General features: G+C 37.0%; 1 protein-coding gene across 1 annotated transcript in view; it reads left to right on the top strand.

The window, feature by feature from the left end:
* Positions 1–23,825, top strand: part of LOC126456498 (RNA-binding protein FUS-like) — a 64,616-nt gene that overhangs the window by 16,143 nt on the left and 24,648 nt on the right. Inside the window, exons 4-6 of the mRNA XM_050092248.1 lie at positions 2,231–2,365; positions 14,304–14,386; positions 19,587–19,785. Of these exons, the coding sequence (XP_049948205.1) occupies positions 2,231–2,365; positions 14,304–14,386; positions 19,587–19,785 (417 nt within the window). The remainder of the gene's footprint in view (positions 1–2,230; positions 2,366–14,303; positions 14,387–19,586; positions 19,786–23,825) is intronic.

A 23,825-nucleotide genomic window follows, 5' to 3' on the forward strand; every position in this document is an offset into this window, starting at 1 on the left:
TGGTACAGTGTTTCCAGATTGCTTTGATTTGATTGTTCTACTTGCAGAGATTATTTGTTTGACCTCATAGCACAGCTATCAACAGTGCACCCATGTGTTTTCAGCAACTGCAAGACATATATCTGACAATATTTTCTTGAAAGAAACAAAACTAGGCCACCTTGTATAATTTTCTGCACTATCTTAAGAAATAAAAAAGATTTCCTGAGTGATTTGCACATGGATAAAGCAGTCTGTAAAAAAAAAAAATGCTCAAAAAATATGAAATTTACCTTTTTATATCTCTGGAAATAATTGGTGGATCCTCATGAAACATCCCACATAACTTACCAATTGAAGATATTAGATTATGGAATTTCATTCTTCTACTGTTCTCCAATAGGTTACAAATTGACGGCAAAGTTGACAATTTTTCTAAAAACACCGAAAATGTCTTTTTTTGGGGGGGGGGGCACTTTTACAAATATCTTCTGCAAACTGTTTAAAACAGTTTTCATTAGAAAGACCATGTTAAACCAACTAAAAAACCCTACTTTGCAATGTGAGCATATAAGGCCCCAAAAAGAAACTAGGAGGAGGTGCATTGAAAATGGGTCCATGTTCTGCTGGTACTCAGAATAAATCTGATGTCTCTTACTGTATATTACAATTGTTCAGTGCTATCAGGGATGACAGTATAAAGTCCTGATGACTAGGTAATGAACTTGAAATTCTTTTTATAAAAAGTGAACTAGACTAAGCTACCTAATTAAAATAACTTTCTATTGTCTGTGATTCTAACAATTTGAGGTAATCACACTCGAAAACTGCAATTTCTTGTCTCCTGTCTTACCAATATTTCTTCATACATATCTGGCCAACATACCACATTTTTAAGTTTTTAGAGCTATTCAGACACACTCACTTCCCAGTCATTAGGACTTTTGAAATTGTCTTCCCCAGACAGTATCAAACAATTGTAGAACTTATTAAAAAATGTCAGATTTGAGTGCTAGCAGAACATGGCTCATTTTCAATCGAACTCCGCCTTGTTTTTCTTGTTAGGGCCTTACAAGCATGCATTGGAAAACCAAATACAGTTTAGCTTGTTAAGAACATGGGTCTTTCGACTGAAAACGGTTTGAGTTTGCAGAAGACCCCTTTGTAAAACTGGGCCAATAATAGACATTTTTGGTGTCTTTAGAAAAATCGTCGACTTCATCTTCGATTTGTAAACTGTTTAAAGCTGTTGAACGAAATTTTATGATATAAGTAAGACCATTATTACGGGTGTTTTATTATTTTTTTGCGAATTTTGCTTCAGATTATCCATGTGCAAATGTTTTATTAATTCACTTAAGAGTGTGCAAAAAGTTGTACAAGTTTTGTTTCTTTCAAGAAAACATCGCTAGGCATATGTGTAACAAAAAACTCATGTGCACTGTTGATAGCTGTGCTGTGGGGTTAAGCAAATTACTTTATCTGCAGAAGTACTGGATTAATGATGGTGACACTTGGAACATGTGTGATCATTCATACAAAATATCAAAATCTGTGATGGTCATGTGGGGACTTCTGGGCATGAAATTACTGCATAATGAAATAACCTCTTCGGCCTGCATGGGGACATTGTTTGCTACTCCTCAATAGCTGAGAGTTTGGCTGCAGAAGAACAATGAAAGTGCTGTTACCAGATGGATCAAGAGCTAAAGTACGACTATCTGGCATTATTAGGCACTGGTTATAGATGTAAAACTTGGTAGTACTTCTGGCAGCAAAGTTCTTTAGTAAAGCGTCTTACTTTTACTCTGCACAGTGTGCATCAGGCCCATGTCCTATCACGGTGCACACAACTCAGAGTAGTTACAGCTCTAGGTTAATTTCATATGTGTGTGTGTGGGGGGGCTTAAGACCTCCACAGTTATAAAGAGCTAAGATTCTGAGTAACTTCTGCAGTTAACTTGGTGGCTAAATTTTGATCTTACAGGAAACCATATAGCCTTAAGTAATGTTTAATATGCAAAATTACCCTAATTAAAAGATGTGTGTTGCTTCTTAATAGAACTTTTTTGTGTAAATATTAAAATCGTTAGTTTTGCAGATGGTTTCTGTCGTTTTCACATGCAGACAACTTTAAGAACCTATACAGTTGTGTTGTAAGAACATTTGGGTATCATGTGTAAAGCAGTAAAATTATTTGCATTCAGTGGTATTCAATAAGAAAGTGTTGAAATGTGGTTTCCTAATATAGTCGTGGAAGAGGAATGATGCGCAGCGGACCCCCGAGTCGAGGTGGCAGGGGAGGACCTCCCTCAAGGGGGGGTAGTAGTATGGGCCGTGGTGGAGCAGATCATGGAGGAGGTAGTGGTGGATTCACACCAGGGAGGTAAGTTCTGTTACATTTTGCAAGGAACATCTAGGATGCTAGTAGGGATTTTAGTGTCTCACCTCCTCCTTGCCATTCTTGAACATTGGTGCAAAATCTATGGTAGATTTGTTGTAAGGAACCAAGGCATAGTAGTGGTACATATGCATTTATTGTGTGCTGTGTAGTTTGTGGCAAATGTAGCACCGAGTAATTACTAGTATGATAACATATTACAAACATTTTAATTTTTTCATCAGGTTGTTTACTGCAGCTAATGATTGAATTGATTGGAAAATTGATATTGAGTATGTCAGCAAATATTGATAAATTTTCATAAAGTGTAAAGTTTCATTATTTCAGTTTCTTCCCCTTCCATTTGCTGCCTCTGTATACCTCTTCTGCCTGTAGTGAATCATTCTTTCACCACCTTTCACACTCTCTTCATTAATTTTGTTTCCTTTTAGACTAGTTCTCACCTTGCTGTACTTGACTTTGTTGCCTCTCTAAAGGGTTTCTATTTCAGCATTTATACTCCCTGGAAAATACCAAAACTGGGAAAAACCCACAATTTTTTAGAATTCTGAGAATTTCCCATTGTTTTGGTTTTCAATTAAATTTTTGTAATTTTGACTGATAAGAACCAATAATCTGATGAAGAATTTTACTTTATCCCTCTGCTGCAGAATAATACTGCAGCAGTAAAACAAACTATATAAAAACTCTGAGATAAAACTTCAGTTGCAAAGAAAAAGTGCAATTAACAACAAAAAACAGTGCACACAGAAGCATCTACCAACAGCAAAATGTGTCAAAGACTTTAAGATAAAGACTGCAATACTTCATAACAAAAAAAACTGCTTTCAATGAGCATGATGTAGCAACTGTTCACATTATGTTTGAGCAGTTGTGCAGCGTGCTCACACGCATGTGCAGTTGTTGTGTATGGGCAGTGCCTCTCTCTCTTCTGGGTATTTGAGGTGTCGCTATTAGCAATATAACCAGTACCAGCAAGCAGCCAGATGCTACCTGTACCCAGAAGAAATTTTCTGGCACAACAGTCTTGAGTTGTATTTGGGGGGGGGGGGGTGTAGTCTCCACATGACCCATGTTTACATTTCATGATTTTGCTGTTTCCTCTTCATTCACAGATCTCATGTCAAATGGAAAAAACAAATTCTCTGCTTGGGAACCATCAAATTAATTAAAATAGTTCACATAATTACAGGAAACTAAAATGTTATTAGCTTGTTTTCTGATTTTATTTTATTTCTGTATCATTGGCAGTCGAGCATTATTCATCTTGTGGAACAGTGAAGTTACTTTTGTTAGTTTGTTAAAGAAATTTTATTAATATTTTATGCAGAGGACGTCTGTTTATTTGAAGTAAAGTGTTTCATTCCACACTATTTGCTAGTTTCAACTGTTCGTGGAATTTCAACTGCACAGCTTCATCTTCTGGAATGTAAGGCATTAGGCTCTAATAAAGAACCAACAAGATAATACAGTACTGGTACCCCAAGAAAATTTGCATCCCAAAAACCACACTGAAAAGCTCAAATAAGTTGGGTGCTACTTAATTTTGAATCATTACATACGAATGTGCACTTTGATCCGAATTGTGTATTTAGTACGGTTCACGAAATTCTATTGCTCTTGGAGTATCCTCTAATGTCCTGTTCATAATGTAAGATCCCTTGAAGCATATACATACCGATATACAGGTGTTCATTTCATGGCTAATAAGCAAGCAAATTTGGTCAGTAGTATTCAGTAAAATGTTTTGTTTCAAATATATTGACAGGTTTAGCAGAATTTTACATATCTGCGTTCCGTGAAACATAGTTTTTCAGTCACAAGACATGTTTCAACATCTGTGTGGCACCTCTTCGAGGCTTTGTTAGTTTATGTTAAAATCTAAAATTTACAGAATGCCATTCTTCGATAATTGTAGATTTACAGCACCCAGTGTTTTATTGGCGTAACTCCCGACAAGGCTTTATATTTACTCCTGGAATAGAATATAAACTGCCAGTTATACAGTTTCTTGGCCTCACAAATAACATTAATTTTTACACAGTTTGGAAAAGTCATAAAAAAACTTACTATTCTTAGTTCCGGTGTATAGAAACAACTTTCAGTTTTTGCGAGAAATTTTTATTCCTTCTTAATAGGTTTTTGCAGTGGTATGTGGATGCTACATAACAGTATTGCGGAATACAAATTAAAAATTTCTATGTTAATTAAAATCATCACATAGCAAAGTAATTAAGAGTACTTTCAATTAGTTTTGAAATGAATCCTATGCTGAGGCCTGTTTTTATTTTGCATACCTTATCTGGATAGAATATGATAAAACAAATGCCCCAGGTTCAATAACACTGCATGTCTCTTCTGAACAACATGCAGCAATGCCGCACATAATCCAGTGATGCACAACTACACATGAAATTCCAAAGAGAAATGTGATAAATGGCATATGGGTAGAGCAAACACTAAGCAAGGGCTTCTTACACCATTGTAGCAGTGCATGCGAAGTAACGCCTTTTTTCTGGCACTCTCTGAAATATTGCAAAGGGTGGTTTCTTTTCACTCAAGATTAATTATGTTAAGTGTGAGTATGTATGATGAATCTCTTAAATCGCAGAATCTTTGGCTCTCATTTAAAACTGAATCTTTTGAGGACCAGCCACTTAAAAATTTTGGAACCAGATGACCACGCATTTGTCATTACTTAAAATTTTACTGGCACATTTGTGTGATGAGTCTAAGGGTAACACATGCAAAAAAAAGACCAGTATGTGTGAAAGCTTTTCTTTTCTTGTAATTATACTATATCATTGTAAACCATTAGCTTTTCCTATGCTTCAGAAACTAACATGCTGTGTTTGGTGCAACTAAAATTTATACGTTTGTAATATTAAAATATGGAGCATATGTGTTGCTGCTGATCAAAGATCTTTCAAAAACCCATGGTCACTCCCTCTCGGGTTTTGTTTCTTAAGTTATTGGAAGTCCTATGCCAGTGTATAAAACCTTAACCATTCAAATGACAAGTCTTACAGTTCCAAGGGAAAGTATTGTCACTTAACACGGAAACAGTGCGTTTTCATCTGGGAAATCAGGTAATTTCTTTCTTGTCTGCATCCGTTTAGCATGGTGTATCTTGTTTTTTATACACTTTGGGTGTATTTACTGAGAACAGTATAGTTAGACTGTCATTTGACTCTTTGATTGTGGAATATTGTGTGCCTAGTATAAGATTCACTCAAGATTCTGCCCCAGGCAGTAATGTATATTGAGGGACAACCCTCCCCTTCTTGAAGCCACTAACTGTGAAGGTCTTGCAGCTGAGCCTGGAGAGATTTCACCGCAACTTTCATTACTTGAAGTTGTGAGGCCATGCCGCCGGGAATTGTTACCCACTATGCATGCTCTTTGCTATCAGATCCTTAATTTCTTGGTTGGAGTGTTCCATGAAAACAAACCAACATTTTTCTTCTGTTAAGGATAGGGCCTGGTATTCTGTTCCAAATCACATCAAACCAATCTGGTGCCAGGTCATTTGTCGTCCATCCGTTTTCTTGGCATCTGAAGATACGTCGTGCAGGCAGTTTTTCTTTTAGTGTTGTTTTCCTGTGAAGAATCAGATGTGGTAGAAATTCTATCCGCCTGTTAGTGCACCCAAACTTACTGTTACTCTGGCCTTCTCATTGCCAGAACTTTGTATGTTAATACTTTCAATGCACATGCCCTTCACATTGACCAAAATAAACAGGCTTCTGGTCACTGATGGCCTTATGGCGTAGCTGATAGTCATGATGTTTCTTTAGATTGGTTGTGATGCTAAATAGTTTTACATCGTATGCCGTGTGAAGTTGCTGAGTGCATTAAGTAATAATGTGAGCCCCACTCCCATCACACCAGACAGTACGTGATTTGAATTCTGTGATTGTGTATGAAGGTGTAGAAATTTCTCCACTGTCTTCATTCAGAATTCGCATCAATTATCAATACCTGCTATTTACGATTCCTACAACACTGACAATAATAGCAAAGTGCTCCTTATAACTGAATCGGCATAAGTCTTGCAACTTTGAATTAAAACTAGCTAACTTAAAAAATCAACATTGCTGTAGACCAGTGGCAGCTTTGGCACTGTTATTAAAGCTAGTGTTTCATTTGTTGTGTCATGGTGCAAGTTTTCTGAGAGAGAATCCTTTGTTAGTGTCAGACTGTCCCTTGGGCTGAAGTCTAGATCAGAGAAACAACCACTCACACTAGTATGTGTCTAATGCTCACAGGTTAGCAAGATATCAGTTTGTGGGTAGCCAATAGGATGATAATCTTACTTCATATGTTTCACATATATACTGACATTAGCTGACACAGACAGTAATCTTAAAAAACTCTGCCTGTAACCTGTTGCCTGTAACCTGTTACCAAAGCTGCATCTGTAACTGTGAGGTGTCTATATTAAGATATTGTGAAAGATAAAAATATTAACATCTACAGCAATAGTCTTATCTGTGAATGCAAGATGACCCTGTATTTTTCAAATTATGGAATTTGCGAAGAGCTTGCTTTACAGTGGGGTAAACACTGTGTACAGTTTTTGGATACTTTGGCATTAGATTGTACTAAAATAATAGCTTCAGTTGAAGAGTGAGGAGGATGGTATTGATACCAGCAGAGAAGGGCCCAGATTTGTAATCTTAGTAGCTCTTACATCATGTGACCTAAGCTTCACCTAGATCGCAAAATTAGTGCTATCTCTCTCTGACAACTAAATACTGAATTTATATAAATTTGTGCCTTGTTGAACATTTAAAGTAATAAGTCTCTTAAAAAAAAATAATAAACCACAATGATGTAGACTTTGTGCCTAACTACAGGTTCTAGATTATTTTGTCTTTGTCTTACACTGGAAGGTAATTTGTAAGGTAAGGTTACTTGTCTTGTGTGTAGTGAAATTCTGAAAGATCATTTGTTCACGATGCCTCATATTGTGTGTTTACAGCAATAGGTTACTTTTAAAGTTAGTGGTTATTGTAAACTGATGGACATTTGATGTGCCAAACTGATATGATGATTCTGATGACGAGACTGAGGTCACGTGTTTGGTATGTGTATTGCTGGTGTCGAAGTTCTTTTGGCACCAGTATTTCCTATTACTGAACACTGTGTCTCTGCTGTTAATGGCAATCTGATCAGTTATATATAAATTGGCAAAGCCCTGTACATTTTCAACTTTGTGGAATAAATTCATAAGTTATAATTCATATCATGTCACCATATTATTTAAGTGAAAATGTGCCAGTGGAATTTGTCGTCTGTATGGTGTTCTAAGAAATAAAAAGAATGTATGCTACCATTATTCATGAGGTTTAGATCTAGTACATGCTTGGTAGCAAAATCATTGTATCATTGGAGGAGATTCACTTTCTTCTTGGAGGCAGTGGTAAAGCAGGCAAACCATGCAGCTTCACTTGTTCTCATATTTAGGTTAAGTACTATAATGGTAGATCCTTGTCTGCTGGGAGGATATGATGGAGTCATCAGCTTTTAGGGAACGTAGAGCTTGGGAATTCTGCACAGGACTCTTTTCCTTCTGAGGAAGGGTGGTGAAGCACTGCTGGATGTGTGGGATTTGGTTTAATAAGTACACTGATATCTGTACCATATGGACTCGTGGTGAGGCCGACCTGCTAATATTCCTTGAATCTATGAATATTTTCTTCCAGTTAAATTGCACAGGGTCCTATTCTGAATCCCATATCACTTTCCTTGATGTTGATCTCGTCCTCAACTGGGGCCAGCTACACACTTCCATCCACACCAAACATATCAACAAATAACAATACTTAACATTTTGACAGTTGCCATCCTTTACGTGTCAACCATTCCCTCCCATACAGCCTTGGCATCCAAAATGTATTTGTTCAGATGTAGACTCTTTACAGTAATACACCACCATTCTCACCACAGCCATCACTGCATGTAATTACCCAACCAGCCTAGTTAAAGAACAAATTTCCTGGGCCATCACATCCAAACCTGGTACTGCTGATCCCTCCAAGAAACAACTTCGGAGCACACCATTGGTGACTCAGTGTTATCCTGGTCTGGAATGTGTTAATTAGCTACTTCGACAGGGCCATGAATTCCTAAAATCATGCCCTGAAATAAAATCTATTCCGTCCTAAATTTTTGCTCATCACACCTAAAATAGCTTCCTGCTGTCCTCCCAATCTCCACAAAATTCTTGTCAGACCCTATGCCGCTTCTGCAGCCATCTCTTGCCCATGTGACCATCCATGCTGCAAGCCTTGCCTTATCCATCCTCCTACCATCATCTCTAACAACCCTGTGACTGGCAAGACATATTATCAAGTGGAGAGCCACCTGCCGAAATGACATCTGTCATATACAAGCTGTTATGTAAACACTGTTTGGCCTTCTACATTGGCATGACTACCACAAAATTATCAATTAGGATGTATAGTCATAGGCAGAGGGTGTATACTAGCAACTCTCAATATCCTGTTGCAGAGCATGCTTTACAACATGACATTCCTGACCTTAGCATGTATTTCTCCACACATGCCATCTGGATTTTTGCCTCAGACACCAGTTTCTCAGAACTCAGCAGGAGGGAACTAGCACTACAACATGTCCTTGCCTCTCACCTTAATTTATGTTAATTTCATCCTTCTCAACATTTCTTCACTGTAACTACTCTTTGCTTCACTCCATTTTAGTTTTCTACATCTTCCATTGTCTTTCCTGTGTATTTTTCCACCATTCCACTCCCACCACTGTTACATACACATGCATGATGTTCAAGCAGTAACCTCTGTCGGCATGTTACATTGTCTTCCACATTTAAGCTTTCCAGTTTTCAAATCTTGTCAGATGCAGTCCACAACAATGTTTTTCCTTCTCATCCTGTATGGGAAGCCTCCCCTGACCTGCCGTTCTGGGTGACTTTCCCAAAATCTACCCCTTTTCTTAGGTCTCTAGAGTCCTTTTCCTTCACCCCTCTTCCTTCCCCCTTCAACCCTTTTGCCTGAAAGAAGGAGCCACTGGCTCCAAAAGCTTGACAATTACAGCTGTGTGTGTGTGTGTGTGTGTGTGTGTGTGTGTGTGTGTGTGTGTGTGTGTGTGTGTGTGTGTTTTCTGCTGCCACGAGGTGAGTAGATACTTTATCGATCCCATTAAATAATTTTATGTAAAAACAAAGATGAGGTGACTTACCGAACAAAAGTGCTGGCAGGTCGATAGACACACAAACAAACACAAACATACACACAAAATTCAAGCTTTCGCAACAAACTGTTGCCTCATCAGGAAAGAGGGAAGGAGAGGGGAAGACGAAAGGAAGTGGGTTTTAAGGGAGAGGATAAGGAGTCATTCCAATCCCGGGAGCGGAAAGACTTACCTTAGGGGGAAAAAAGGACAGGTATACACTCGCACACACGCACATATCCATCCACACATACAGACACTCCTTACCCTCTCCCTGAAAACCCACTTCCTTTAGTCTTCCCCTCTCCTTCCCTCTTTCCTGATGAGGCAACAGTTTGTTGCGAAAGCTTGAATTTTGTGTGTATGTTTGTGTTTGTGTGTCTATCGACCTGCCAGCACTTTTGTTCGGTAAGTCACCTCATCTTTGTTTTTATATATAATTTTTCCCACGTGGAATGTTTCCTTCCATTATATTGATACCATTAAATAATTTTGTCAATAATTGTTTTCATGGTAACTATGCATGTGTTAATTTTAATTACTGAAAAAGTACTTTAAGCTGTCTTGACAGTTGCAAGTTTGTTGATGAATAAAACAGTCTTTTAGCAAAGTGTTTATTAGGCATTAGTCATACTATTGTTTCGGAAGCTCTAGTTTTTGAAATTTTTTTCCAGTTTGTGTGAATTGCAGCATTCTTTTAAGTAAATTGGTGTATTACGGTATCACCGGCAGGGCTGCAAAATGGTTTGTGTTGTATCTAACAGGAAACAAAGGGTGTCATTGTGAAATACCGGTGCAGTAAGCAGACTGTCTTCATCTGCTTGGGAATTAATTAAATGTGGTGTTCCTCAACATTCCATCTTGGGTCTGTTGTTTTCTCATGTGTACATTAATGGTCTCTTGTCTTGTACATTGTCAGATGCTAAAGTTGTTTTGTTTGTGGATGATGCAAACATTGCAATAAGTAGCAAATAAAGTACAGATTTAGAAATAGCTGCTAATCAAATCCTCACTAACATTAATAAATGGTTTAAAGCTAATTCACTGTCATTAAACTTTGAAAATATCCATTACATGCAGTCCAGAACCTGTAAGAGATTTACTTCCAGCTTGTGTATAACATGTGAAGACAAGCAGTTTGAAGAGGCTGACAGTGTTAAATTTCTGGGATTACAACTCGATAATAAATTCAATTGGAAAGGGCATACCATAGAATTGCTGAAGAGCCTAAACAAGTCTGTATTTGTGGGGAGAATTGTCAGACGTAGAAGATAAAAACAAAAAAACTTGCATACTTTGCTTGCTTTCATTCTGTTGTCATATGTGATCATATTCCGGGGTAACTCATCTAACCAAGCAAAAGTTTTTAGCATACAAAGTGTCCAGTAATAATCATTTGTGATGGAAGTTCAAGAACATCACGTAGAAACCTTGCATCTCAGTATATTTATTCTTTAATGAAATTTGTCGTTCCCTTTCATTTACTTTACGGTTATGAATATTCTGATGTGTCCCTAATCAGGAAGACAAAGGGCAAACTCGTTCTCGAAATTAAATGAGATCATTTAACCTGAGGTTTTACTTACACAAAAATACTTTGCAGCAGTTAAAAGTAATGTTCCTCAGTATCTGTGAAACCAACCAAAGGAAACTACCCAATGACTTATGTGCATGCTATTTCTAACAATTCGATTTTATGCTAAAGTAAGCTTCAGATGGCGGTTTGTGATCTGCTTATAACAGATGCAGAAACAGCTTGGAGAACCGTACACAAGATAACAGGCTGCATTGGCTCACTGAGTAAACAACTTATCAACATGCTTACAAAAATAAAAACTGCTGGGAAAACCCAGCATGATTTTTGTCAAATATTGGGTTTCCTGGTGTTGTACTGCTATTTCATGCACCCATATCTCCATCAAATCTCCTGGTGCCAAAAGTGGAAAGACATTTTGAAATAATCGTGGATGGTTCCATTAACTGTACAAGGAATGTGATGCTCAGCTAAATCAGTGTCTAATAATGTATATGAAGTGCCACATATGACATCAGAATGAGAATCTGCTTACCAAGAAATCCCAATAGCAACAGAAAATGAAGCTAACAGGACTCACATTGCAGAATTCAGTAAGTGTGTTTACATAAAAAGTTGGTCTTTTTCTTGTTGGCCATCGTAACTTTATTGGTTCTTTTGCATTCTGTTTTCTGTATTGGTGCAATGTGGTTTCCAGCAACAAACTCCTTTTTTATATGGGGAGAACTTTGAGGAGCACTCCTTTTTTTTCTGCTTCCCTTTCCTCCATCTTTGTAACATGACACCTACAATGTAATAGTAATGGTTGTGTTCGAAGCATAATAATCTTGTCAACAGCTGATTCTAGTGGTATTGCCAAGCATTCTTCAGTCTAACTTAGATCAGCCTGTGGATCCAAATTTAATGTTCTGCAACATAGCAGAGCCTTGGACGGAGTTAAATTTCTGAACTAATGTCAAAATTGCTGTATGGAGGTTGGTGTGTATACAGTCAGCCCTTAATGTTGAAATTGTTTTTTCCTCTACCACATAATTTTATTATAGGGGAGTGTAATAGAAAATTTAAGACACATGATTTTGTATTAGCCAGCCACAGAATAGCTCTTTAAAAAGAGAATAGTGTACTCTACCCATCTGCTCAACCATAGGAAATAGCCACATAACCTTTCTTAGAATCCGTGGCCACATCATTGCTACTACCGTATTTACTCGAATCTAAGCCGCACTTTTTTCCTGTTTTTGTAATCCAAAAAACCGCCTGCGGCTTAGAATCGAGTGCAAAGCAATCGGAAGTTCTGAAAAATGTTGGTAGGTGCCGCCACTAACTTCTGCCGTCGAATAAATGTAGCGCTACACAGGCATGCTTTGTAGGCACAAAGATAAATACTGGCGCCAAAACCACTGCGTCAGTGAATAAATTTAAAAAAAAAAGGTGGTAAACGAGCTTTTTTTTCTCCGCTCCGAGTTTCGACCACTACATTTTCGTACATTATCCAACGAAGTAAATACAAACTCCGTATTGTTCATCTTCGGATGTTGCAGAAATTCAATGTACTACGAAAATCCGACTGGCAAGACTGTTTGGGATGTTTGTCAATATGGCCAACTCTACGTTCTGAATTTTTTCCTACCTGTGAGAAGAGATGGTTGCTAATAGGAACCTGATGAAATGTGTGAATCACATGCAGTATTCTCTTTACCATAAGAATAATACGAATATAAACATTTTGCCGTGTATTCTTTCGTGTTTGCTGCTATCTCATTCAAATCCTGTCTGCCTAATAAACTACGAAACTAGAGTGAGACAACAGCAAACGCGGAAGAATATACGTATCGTGTCATGTTTATATTTGTATTATTCTTTTGCCTAGTAGTGATACAGTCAGAAATGAAGCACGGCAACTGACTAGATTTTTAAATCTAAGATTACTCTAATTTCTGTGTAGAATTTGATGTACTAAAGAAGCGGCCGCAAAGATTTTCAAACGGAGAAAAATTTTCACCTAACTCTCGTTCAGAACATGTTCTATCATATGCGATCTATTATTTGGTTCTTGTTGATCATTATCAAAGAAAGCAGCAGTGTAAGTAACAACAAATAGCAGTCTCTTGCCATTGTTTGGCTAATGAGACGATTCCTCGCTCTTTTTTTTTCTTAATTGTAAGCGGCTTTAGCGTGCACAAAAGCAAGCCATGCCGTGCGCGGCGACAGGCCGTAAACACGCACTATCAGAATGCGACAAACAATGCATGACACAGTACAGTAATGCATTTTCAGCTTAGAGTGACGTAAACACCTATTACAAAGAAAACGGCACTTATCAGATCAAAGCAAAATAAGCAATCGATTCAAACCAGACGAAGCACGTGAAAAAGGAAGGGTACGCTTATAAATACGAACGGAGCGCCTGATGCATAGCAATGGCTACTTGGTAAAGCTTACGACTCGAACCAAACTACTGTAGGTGTATCGTCATTCATTCGAACTAAATTGTCTCACATTACAATGGACCAACTTTGTTTCGATTTGGAGGTGTGGCCTAAAACTTTTCTCTCCCCTTGAATTTCGAGTCTCAAATTTCAGGTGCGGCTTAGATTCGAGAAATTTTGGCTTAGATTCGAGTAAATACGGTAATCTCAACCTTTACAAAACTTTTAAAGTTATTCCCAATATGGTATACAGCTGTGTGACGTTCTTTTTTATGAAATAGTCGACAGTGTCCTGGTTTGGTGTATGCATGCACACCTCTGTCCACCATACTTTGAGCTGTTGACCTCATAATGTAGAGTTAAATTTATTTTCAAATGCTGTAAAATGTTGCATCTGTTCGATCTTAATTATTATGCATATTTTGACATGTTACTTCGAAGATTGTAGTAAAACTGACAAGATGATTCAGATGAGACTGAGTAGATAGTTTCAGTACAAGGGTTGATGTTCCGAAGTTCTTATGCCACTGATATTCCCTGGTATTGAATGTTAGCCCTGATTTTTGTTGGCAGTCTGGTCAATCTTTAGGACAGCAGCATATTCAAAAGTTAGTTGGTAAATATACTTTTTTATTTGTAGATGAGACGATAGGTTTACCAAAAAATCATGTTTAAGACATTGTCGTAACAGCTCAGTCACAAATTTTATAATGTTACATTGATTGTATGTTATAAATGGTTGTTTCAGGGGCAGAGGTGGTATGGGAACAAGAGGCCGTGGTGAATTCGGTTCTAGAGGTGGTGGTGATGGAAGAGGAACTTTTACAAGAGGTATGTATGGTGCTTCGACAATTCATTGTAACTGTTCACCCCCCCCCCCCCCCCCCCCTTGAATACACATTGCAGTAATTAGCGAAGATCTGACACTGTAGTATATTAGTATTAATGATCAGGAAACATGGAATTTAAAAAGCAAAAGAAGTTGTGTAATGCAGTAAGTCACCTTAACATGTATGTTTGTTTGAATTTGGTATTTTAAGAACCTACAGTAAAAGTAAATGTTGCCCAACAAACATTAACTGTTAAATGATTGCATAGATGAGCAGACACCATTCAGTGTCTTAATAAGACTGTAGAATGTCATCTTACAAATAAACGTTGTCCCAGTAAAATACTTCGAAGGAACATTCGTTACGTGGGGAAGGGCAGAAGTTTTGATATGCAAGCAACTGTGGAGTTTTCGACCACTGAAATGAACAATTTAAGCAAAAAATGTCAAATATGGATTTAAAAGTACGATTGGAGGTAAGGGGCTCATAAGAATGATTTCAGGCAGCTAATTGTATTGAGCTGTTATCATTTCATGATTTATTTGGTGGGCTTTAGGCCAGTAGTTTGGAAGTGTGGATATGTTCGTAACCCTTGCCCAATACTATTTTGAAACTATCCTCATCATCTTTCAGTTTATATCCATAATTTACTACCTTCATAAGTTTCTGTAGTTTAATCTGCAGTTCGTAAACAGGGAATGTCAGGCCACATCTGCCACTATAAATGTTCTGTAGATTGAAATCTGGTTTCCAAATCTCAAGTTTTAGCACTGTATTTTTCATTTGAAACATCCTGACGAGGTTTCTTCTATGTGTAAAATTTTCTTTTGTTTCTTAAACGAAATGCTGTCAGTGCTGAAACTGCTCAGTGTGAATTTCTGCCAAGCTGTTTCCCTTTCTACCCTTTTTCACCAGCCTGCTCAACTTTTTCTTCTGCTACCTACTTCCAGTCCCCATCGTAAGTAAATTTCACCCTTACCCATATCTTTTCTTGTAAGTCATTGTACAGTGTAAAGTATTTTTGTATTCATATATGGAACCAAAGTGTACCACTGTAATTGGTGCTGGCTTTGTAACCTACCTTGGCTATGATGTGTTCACTGTGCTGTTTATAACCCATCACATCTCTACTTTCTTTTGTTTCATCAGAAATTCTGTTCATTGTCACCTAATTCAACTAAATACCACTATATATAACTTCAACACAGCCATTCTCATATTCTGTAGACAATCGGATTTGTTTTTGCTGAAAACATTTGCCTCATTAGGCCCCACCCAGAGATCTGTATTCCTGATTATTTCATCCAAGAAGATTCGATCTGAATCTGACAGTAGAGGTGCATTTTTCTCTTGATTTCAGCTGACAACAGTACCAACATAAAAATACCAAATTGAAATGTCGAAAAGCCAGATCAGTTAGTGACACAATTATTAAAGAATCAGTAAAAAGCCATTAATAGCAAAGTTTTCTGAGATATTAAATTTGAAGTGAAAGTAATCAAACCAAAGAGCTCTATTCATATTACAAAACTAAAGCTGTTTATTTACTATTTGAGGATATATTTCACCATCAAGACAGATAAATGAATACTAAAGTGAAATAGTTGTTCAAAGGAACATAAGTAAGAGAGACATTGGATAACACAGGCTGTGGACGTATCGGAAACAGAATTTTATTGTCTTGTAACATACATGTAAAATCATTTAATGTACAGAAGGCTCGTCAAGCTAATAACTATAATAGATTGTATGTAGAATAAAACATTTACGAGACCTGTGAAATATCTGAATATATAAAGACACACACTATTAATTTTTATCCTGTTGAAATGGTCAGATCATCATTGAAAAATTCATCAGTAGTATAATAGCATTTTTGTACAAGAGTGCTATGTAATTTTCTTTTTACTGAATCAGTCTGTCTTTTCAGAAAATTTGTCTTTTTTTAACTGATTGTATATTTCCATCCCCATATATTGTGGGGTCTCCGCAAAAAGATTCTGCGTGTAGGATGCATGATACTTTCTTTGTTTGTAGTTTCATATATGTGCCGGATGTTATTTGAAGTAGACAATTGTGGATTAATATTTGTGAAAAGAATTATTTTGTATAAATACAGTGATGGAGCAGTTACTATGTTTAGGTCTTGTAATTGTCACCGACAAGATTCTCGTGGCTTTGTGCTACACGTGTTCTTTTTTCTGTAAAGGTAATATTCTTTGCAAATTTCTGGCATTTCCCCTGAAGACAATGCTGTATCTCAGTATTGCCTCAAAGTAGCTATGGTATACTACCTTTCTCGTGTCTATGCCAGTGACATTGGCTAAGATAGCATAGCAAATGTCGGGCTGTTCAATTTATTTTTTAAATAGTCTACATGTGAAGACGATTACAGATTTCTGTCCAACTGCAGTCCTGAGAATGTAACACATTCTGCTTTGTTTAGTTCCAGACGCTTGCACATAATTTGAATATCATTTATTTTGGACTATTTTATCTTTAAATGCATAAGCTGTGTTTTTTAAATTAGTTTTAGGCCATTTAAATGGAACCACACATCTAGATTTTCTAGAGTTCGAAGTTTTCGGGAATTTCTTGTGCATTTTTATTTTTTGTTAGTACCGATGTGTCATCAGGGAATAAAACTGGTATTTATCTAAAAAAAAAAATTGGCCTTGAATTGGTCCTTGTAGTACCTCCTTGAGATAGTTCTCCATTTCGAGTAGTATTTTCCTTTGATGTTACGACTACCCTTTACTGTCTTTGTCAAATATGACTTTGGAAGCCAAATTGATTTTTTTTTAAAAGTTTAAGTTTGTGACAAATTGTGGATGTGTATTGCAATGATCATAATGCTGTTATTAAATATATTTAATGATAAAGACCAGATACGAAAATGTTCAGAACTGATAAGTTTGTCAGAATTGTCTGTTAAAGCTCTAATTTAATGGAAGTTAGGCAGTAAATTGTATTACTGTAATTGAAAAAATATGTTGGGGTTGTCAGCAAATAAGTGGTTCGAAACTTCTATAGTGTAAGCAGTTACAGTTCCTCAGTCATTGTCAGTTTTCTGTAGGTGTTCTGTCATTTGTTAAGTTTGGCAGTGTGAGCTGAACTCGCATCATTATGCTCCTACAATGTATTGTTAACTTAAATCCTATGCTTCTGCCAAAATACGTTCGTGCACATCTGTGTACCGCAAAATTCTAAATTACTGGATCATTCATTAAAGGTGCCGTAAATATTATGGGATGACATTAATACATCACTTCTAAAGTAAGGCAGTGTTATAATACATTGATACGATACTTAATTTGCTTTTGGCAAACTGACATGATGATTCTGATGACGAGACTGAGATCACTTGTTTGGTATGTGTATTGCTGGTGTCAAAGTTCTTTTGGCACCAGTATTTGCTATTACTGAACATTGTGTCTCTGATGTCAATGGCAATCTGATCAGTCACGTGCAGAGCTCCTCCTAAGTCTCTCGACTAATCAAGAATTTCAGTCTTTTATTTTTGTTCCAAATTTCATTAGTAATACAGTGGGTCACTTCTCATGTCTCGTCAACTTCGTATAAAATGTTTTCTAATAAATCTATTCAGTTTTCAAAATTACTGACCACTTCCAAAAATTTCCCATACCTAATTAAGGAACGACAATTTTGTATTATTTGAGGAAAACTTAAATGCAGAAAGATTGTGCAAGGGATCAAAGAATTGGAGTAACTTATTGTATGGCACAGAAAGTGAAAATTTGAGCAGCACAATGAGAAGTAGACTGTTGGCTGTTAACACTTTGCCAACCGGCAACACCACAGAGGTGTCGTGCGTGAAATAGCGGCCAATGGCTGGCGACACCACATTGGTGTCGTGAGCATAGTATCGCGCAGTGGCCGGTGACAGCACTTCAGTATCTTTTCATTCTGTTTGTGTTTTGTTTAGGTAACAAGTTATACACGTCAACAAGTTTTTTGTTTTTATAAGTACTTGTGCACTTTCATCATGGCAGACGAAAGAGACGATATGATTATTTATGATGAATGCGCGGACGTCTTGTCTGACGTTCCGGATTACTTGGCTGATTGGGAAGAAGACACTGGATATAAAAAAATGAGAGATGCAGAATTATTGGAAGATAGTGAAAGACATCCAAGAAGAATTCTGCAAAAGCTATGGTTGCCAACTGATTCGGGTGAATCAGATGAAGGACAGACTATGATTTACTGAGGACCAATAATAAAATTGAAGGATCTCTGGGTCCGCACACATTTCCCAAAGATACAGAGTCATGTTGGTATCGTAGAATTATATATTAGGAACAATCTATTTGAACATATTAGCAATGAAACCAACAAGTTTTACAGTCAAAATTACAGTAGAAGGAAACTGTATTAAAAAAAAGGCCTAATTTGTTGACGTTACGGGACCCGAATTTAGAAAAGATTTGGGCTTGTGCTACCCTTATGGGAATTGTTAAAAAACAAAAAGCAAGGATTGATAATTACTGGTAAACGAATTCGTTGATAGACACACTGATATTTCGCAAAACGATTTCCCACAACCGATTCAGACAAATATTACCATTTTTACATTTTTCCAACAACAGTAAACTGGATAATGCCGACTGGCTTTTCAAAGTGCAATTCGCAAATCATTATTTTTCCAAAAAATTTAAAGAAATGTTTAATCTGAGTCAAAACATCTCAATTGATGAAGAAATTATCTGTGACGTGGACAGAAATATGGCATATTCATTTGGATGCTGTGTGTTTAGAGTACGGGATACATTTCCTCATTCAAGGCGCTAGACAACCTTTAGCAAAAACAGTGATGGAACGAATGGCACCTTCTTACGGAAAGTGGCATCACCTATACGTGGATAATTATTATAACAGTGTAGAACTTGCAGAGAAGTTAATTGAAAAGAAAATTCGAGTTTGGGGAATGATATGAAAAGACAGAAGATTTCCGGAAAAGTTAAAGTGCGCGAAAGTCAGTATGTTTGAAGCTTGTCATCAACAGAAATGTGACAACATTGTGCCAATCTGCTGCTCAGTGCCTCCTCTGTTATGCATAGCAAGCTATCCTAACTCATGTTGTTATTCCATCCCAGCTTTTACTTTGTTAGGTGAAAAGTTGTACATGCTTTGCTACATGTATTAAATGGATTGACCTGAAATAATTTTCCTCTTTCTAGGAAGAGGTAGAGGAATGGACCGCGGTGGAAGAGGACGTGGTGGCTTTGATAGGGGTGATAGAGGTGGGAGAGGAGGTGGTGACAGGTATGGTGGACCTCCAGGTAAGAGAGGAGGTATGAGCCAAGGAGGCCCAACACCAAAGCGTGGCAGATTTGATGGAGGTCCAGGGGCTAATGGATACATGACACATCCTCCAAGGTAAGAAAATTTTAGTTAACTTGTCAGATGGAGTTTGTGCACTGAAGAGTCCTGAAACATTCTTGGCTATATTTAAGAATGTCATGGTATCAAAGACTACCACTATGCAATTTTGTATGTGCTGTACCACAAATTTTAAGGATGAGTGAAAACGTTTATGTGTCTTGGGCTGTATAGTTTGTCAGTATTTGGATCATTAATAGTGGTTATGCCAGAAATATAGAACTGAAACCTTTGAATTTGAATTGGAGTCACTTACGAGCACTGCTAGTGGAGGATGAAGATTGATGCAACTATTAATCATTTGAGATGCTGTGCAAATGAAGTTTTTGTTGATGTGTTGAGCAAACCGTTTTAGTTCCATCCCTTGTAATCAGTATGCAAATATTGCTGCTAGTCTGTGGTTTTAAGTAATAGTGGCATTATAGTATCGGTTGATTTTACTGCAGGTAAATAGTACCATTCCAGTAACTAGTTTGGTTAATTGGTGCTTTTAAGTTTTATCCTTCCCTGCATGGATGCAGATGTTGGTAAAAATGAATTGTTTGATGTTCATAACAGAGCAGCAGTGGAATACATACAACAGAGAAAACATGTCCTTATAGTTTTAAGTTTGCTATTCACACAAAATGACTTTCTAAGCAACTTCTTGAACAGATTGTTGACCTATGTAATTTAGATGTTACTATATTGCCAGGGAGACATCACTAAAATTAAAAATAGGTACATAACAGTCAATCGAGCACTCGGGTATGAAATTAACTTGTTAATGTAGCTGGAATACAAATTATTAGACTGTCCAATAATATTGAGAACTAATTTGCAGCAACTAGTATTCCGAGTTATATCTTGTAGTTAATTTTTTGTTAACGCTAAAATAAACCAACAGTGCACAGTGAAACTTAACATTGGCTTTGAGAAGTTTTGGAGATAATGCTAGTAGTATAACGTTGATAATTGAAATTATGCTTCCATATTGGTAATTTTAACAAATCACCAGTAGAAATCTCAGATTTGAGGTTTCATGTTACATCTTTGTCTTTACAGATTTCCGGTAGATATCTTCCTGGTGTGTTTCAGCTATAATGTTTGTATTATTTTAGCACTGTGTGGTTATAGCAGTAAAAAAGATAATGCGAATTATTTTATTACTCATTGTAATGTAATGCTAGAGACCTCTCCAGAGTCGATAGTGTCTCTTAATATTTCAGCTGCTCAAAACATTTCCCTTATACTTCCTTGATCCGGACTTCATACTGGGAAAATCCTTAATGTGTATTAAGTTCTAATTTAATACATGTTGTGAATTACCTGTCAAATAAAAGCTTTCACTATTGTTACATTTTGTAAATTTCCATAAAATATGTGGAACAAATTATTTGTCGCTGTGATTGTTCGTGATCTATTTTAAACTGTGGACAGCATGCTGAACTAGTGTTCCATTTCAGTTCACCAGTATTTTGTAAACACACAGAAAGGTTAAAATTCTGGAGGAATTTAGAGTAGTTACATTCCAGTTTTCAAGTTAAGTGTGTTACTTGACAAATTGAATGTAGATATTTTTGATATGTAGGGACAGGAGAATTTCACTAAAAATATAATGGAAATTTTTTTCAGCAAAGTAACATGAAATTTGTGTTTGTTACGAAATACTGAAACTAGTTATTTTCCTGAATAAAAATGTAATAAACCTGGTAACAAAAAATTTTTTTTATATTTGTAATTGATGTTGTTCAGTGTTGAAATTGCTTTTTGCTTTAATTTTCCCTTCAGGCTGAGGTTCATGTACTTGTATAATCTTCAAGTAACAATTCATTTCTCATGTAACCAAGTATGAAACAAGGTCAAAAATAGCACTGAAATTGTAAAAGATATGACACCAAATTTGACTGTAAACACCTCTGGATTTTGTCAAAGGCTGCACAGAATTAAGCAGTAAAACTTACTTCTTCTTGTCCCTATTGATACCATATAAAGCCAAATGGTGCATTCAAGTAAGAGATCAGAAGACTGGTGAATTGAAATAACCATGGTAACAAACAAACTAATCTACAGAACAACATAGTTGGTGAAACTATATGGATAGACTTTAAATAGTGTGGTGGCAATATTCAGTTAATTTTACTTAAAGATTACATGTTGTAAGGTGTGAAACATATAACAGATTTTCATGGCTTTGCTGTGCTGAGGTAAAGCTAACACCAAGAATGTCCCAAAAAATTGGGTATGGCCATATATTTATCAGATCCACAGAAGAAGGAATAAATATGTAAAAAGTTAACAGAAATAATTGCATTTGAGCAAATGCAATGTAATGTTGTTATAGAAAAGTATGATTTGCATTGTGTTCCTGTTACTGAAAGTGAGAGAGAACTAGCAGTTTTAGTTACTGTTTCTGTGGCCCCAGTTACAAGTATCAGTGTGAACGTATTGTGTGTAAATGTTAATACCATTTGTTTAAGGAAAATACTGCCATCTCAGTAACAGCAGTGAGGCATAGTTGCTAATGAAAATTTGTCAGATCTTGACCTTGCAGAGTAAGTTATTTAGACTTCAAATGGCAGACTGCTGTCTGTAAACTTTTTCTTGAGTGCTCATTTCCCTAAACCTGAGTAAGGAGATGTTGAAGACTTGATAACAAGTAGTTTGTCATTGGTCACAGTCTAATTTATAAATGCAGCAGCAATGTGTGCAGTAGCTATTAATGCTTTTTATTGGCTATTTGTATTAAAGTTAAATCAGTACCAGTTGACGGTCCATTCCAAGTACCAAATGCTGAAAAATAGTTGGTTGTGCAGTTAGATCAGAAACTTCGCAGGTGCTTCATCTGACAAGGGAACCTCCCCATCACACACCCCTCAGATTTAGCTATAAATTGACACAGTGGATAGGCCTTGAAAAACTGATCACAGATCAATCGAGAAAACAGGAAGAAGTTGTGTGGAACTATGAAAAAATAAGCAAAATATACAAACTGAGTAGTCCATGTGCAAGATAGGCAACATAAAGGACAATGATAGCTGATGAGCACCATGGTCTCATGGTTAGTGAGCAACTGCGGAACGAAAGGTCCTTGGTTTGAGTCCACCCTCGAGTGAAAATTTTACTTTCTTTATTTTCGCAAAGTTACGATCTGTCCGTTCATTCATTGACGTCTCTGTTCACTGTAATAAGTTTAGTGTCTGTGTTTTGCGACCGCACCGCAAAACCGTGCGATTAGTAGACGAAAGGACGTGCCTCTCCAATAGGAACCGAAAACATTTGATCGCAAGGTCATAGGTCAACCGATTCCTCCACAGGAAAACACGTCTGATACGTTCTTTACAACACTGGTGACGGCGTGTGCGTCACATGACAGGAATATGTTGTCGACCCACCTAACTTGCACACTTGGCGAATGGGTAAAAAGATTCTTCTACCTTGCCCGATTTAGGTTTTCTTGTGGATGTGATAATCACTTCAAAAAAAGTGATAAAAACATAAGAGTTTGTCACATAAACTGCATCAAATGAATGCAACAGTTTGAGTCGCACAGTTTCCCCTGTGCTCTGTCAAAACATACGTTTTTTACGTTTTCAAATGTTTCCGTGCGTAGACTGTCAAATTCTGTATATGTCCAAGGAAGTCTGAACATGTCCTGGAATTTTGGAGAGCGAAGTTGATTATGTATGAGTGCCTGAACTTTGATAATTATCTGAAAATAAAAAATTAAAATTTTCACCCGAGAGAAGATTTGAACCAAGGACCTGTAGTTCCACAGCTGCTCACACTAACCATGGGACCACGACGCTCGTAAGCTAACATTCTCCTTGATGTTGCCCACCTTGCGCATGGACTAATCAGTTCGTATATTTTGCTTATTTTTTTCCTAGTTCCACACAACTTCTTCCTGTTTTCTCGATTGATCTGTTTTCAGTTTTTCAAGGCCTATCCCTGTGCCAACTTATAACTAAATCTGAGGGGGGTGCGATGGGGAGGTTCCCTTGTGAGCAGAAAGCATGTAGTGGCTGCATTCATGAGGTGAATTGGAATGAGACACC

The sequence above is a fragment of the Schistocerca serialis genome, chromosome 2, assembly GCF_023864345.2.
Source record: "Schistocerca serialis cubense isolate TAMUIC-IGC-003099 chromosome 2, iqSchSeri2.2, whole genome shotgun sequence".
Taxonomy (NCBI): Eukaryota; Metazoa; Arthropoda; class Insecta; order Orthoptera; family Acrididae; genus Schistocerca; species Schistocerca serialis.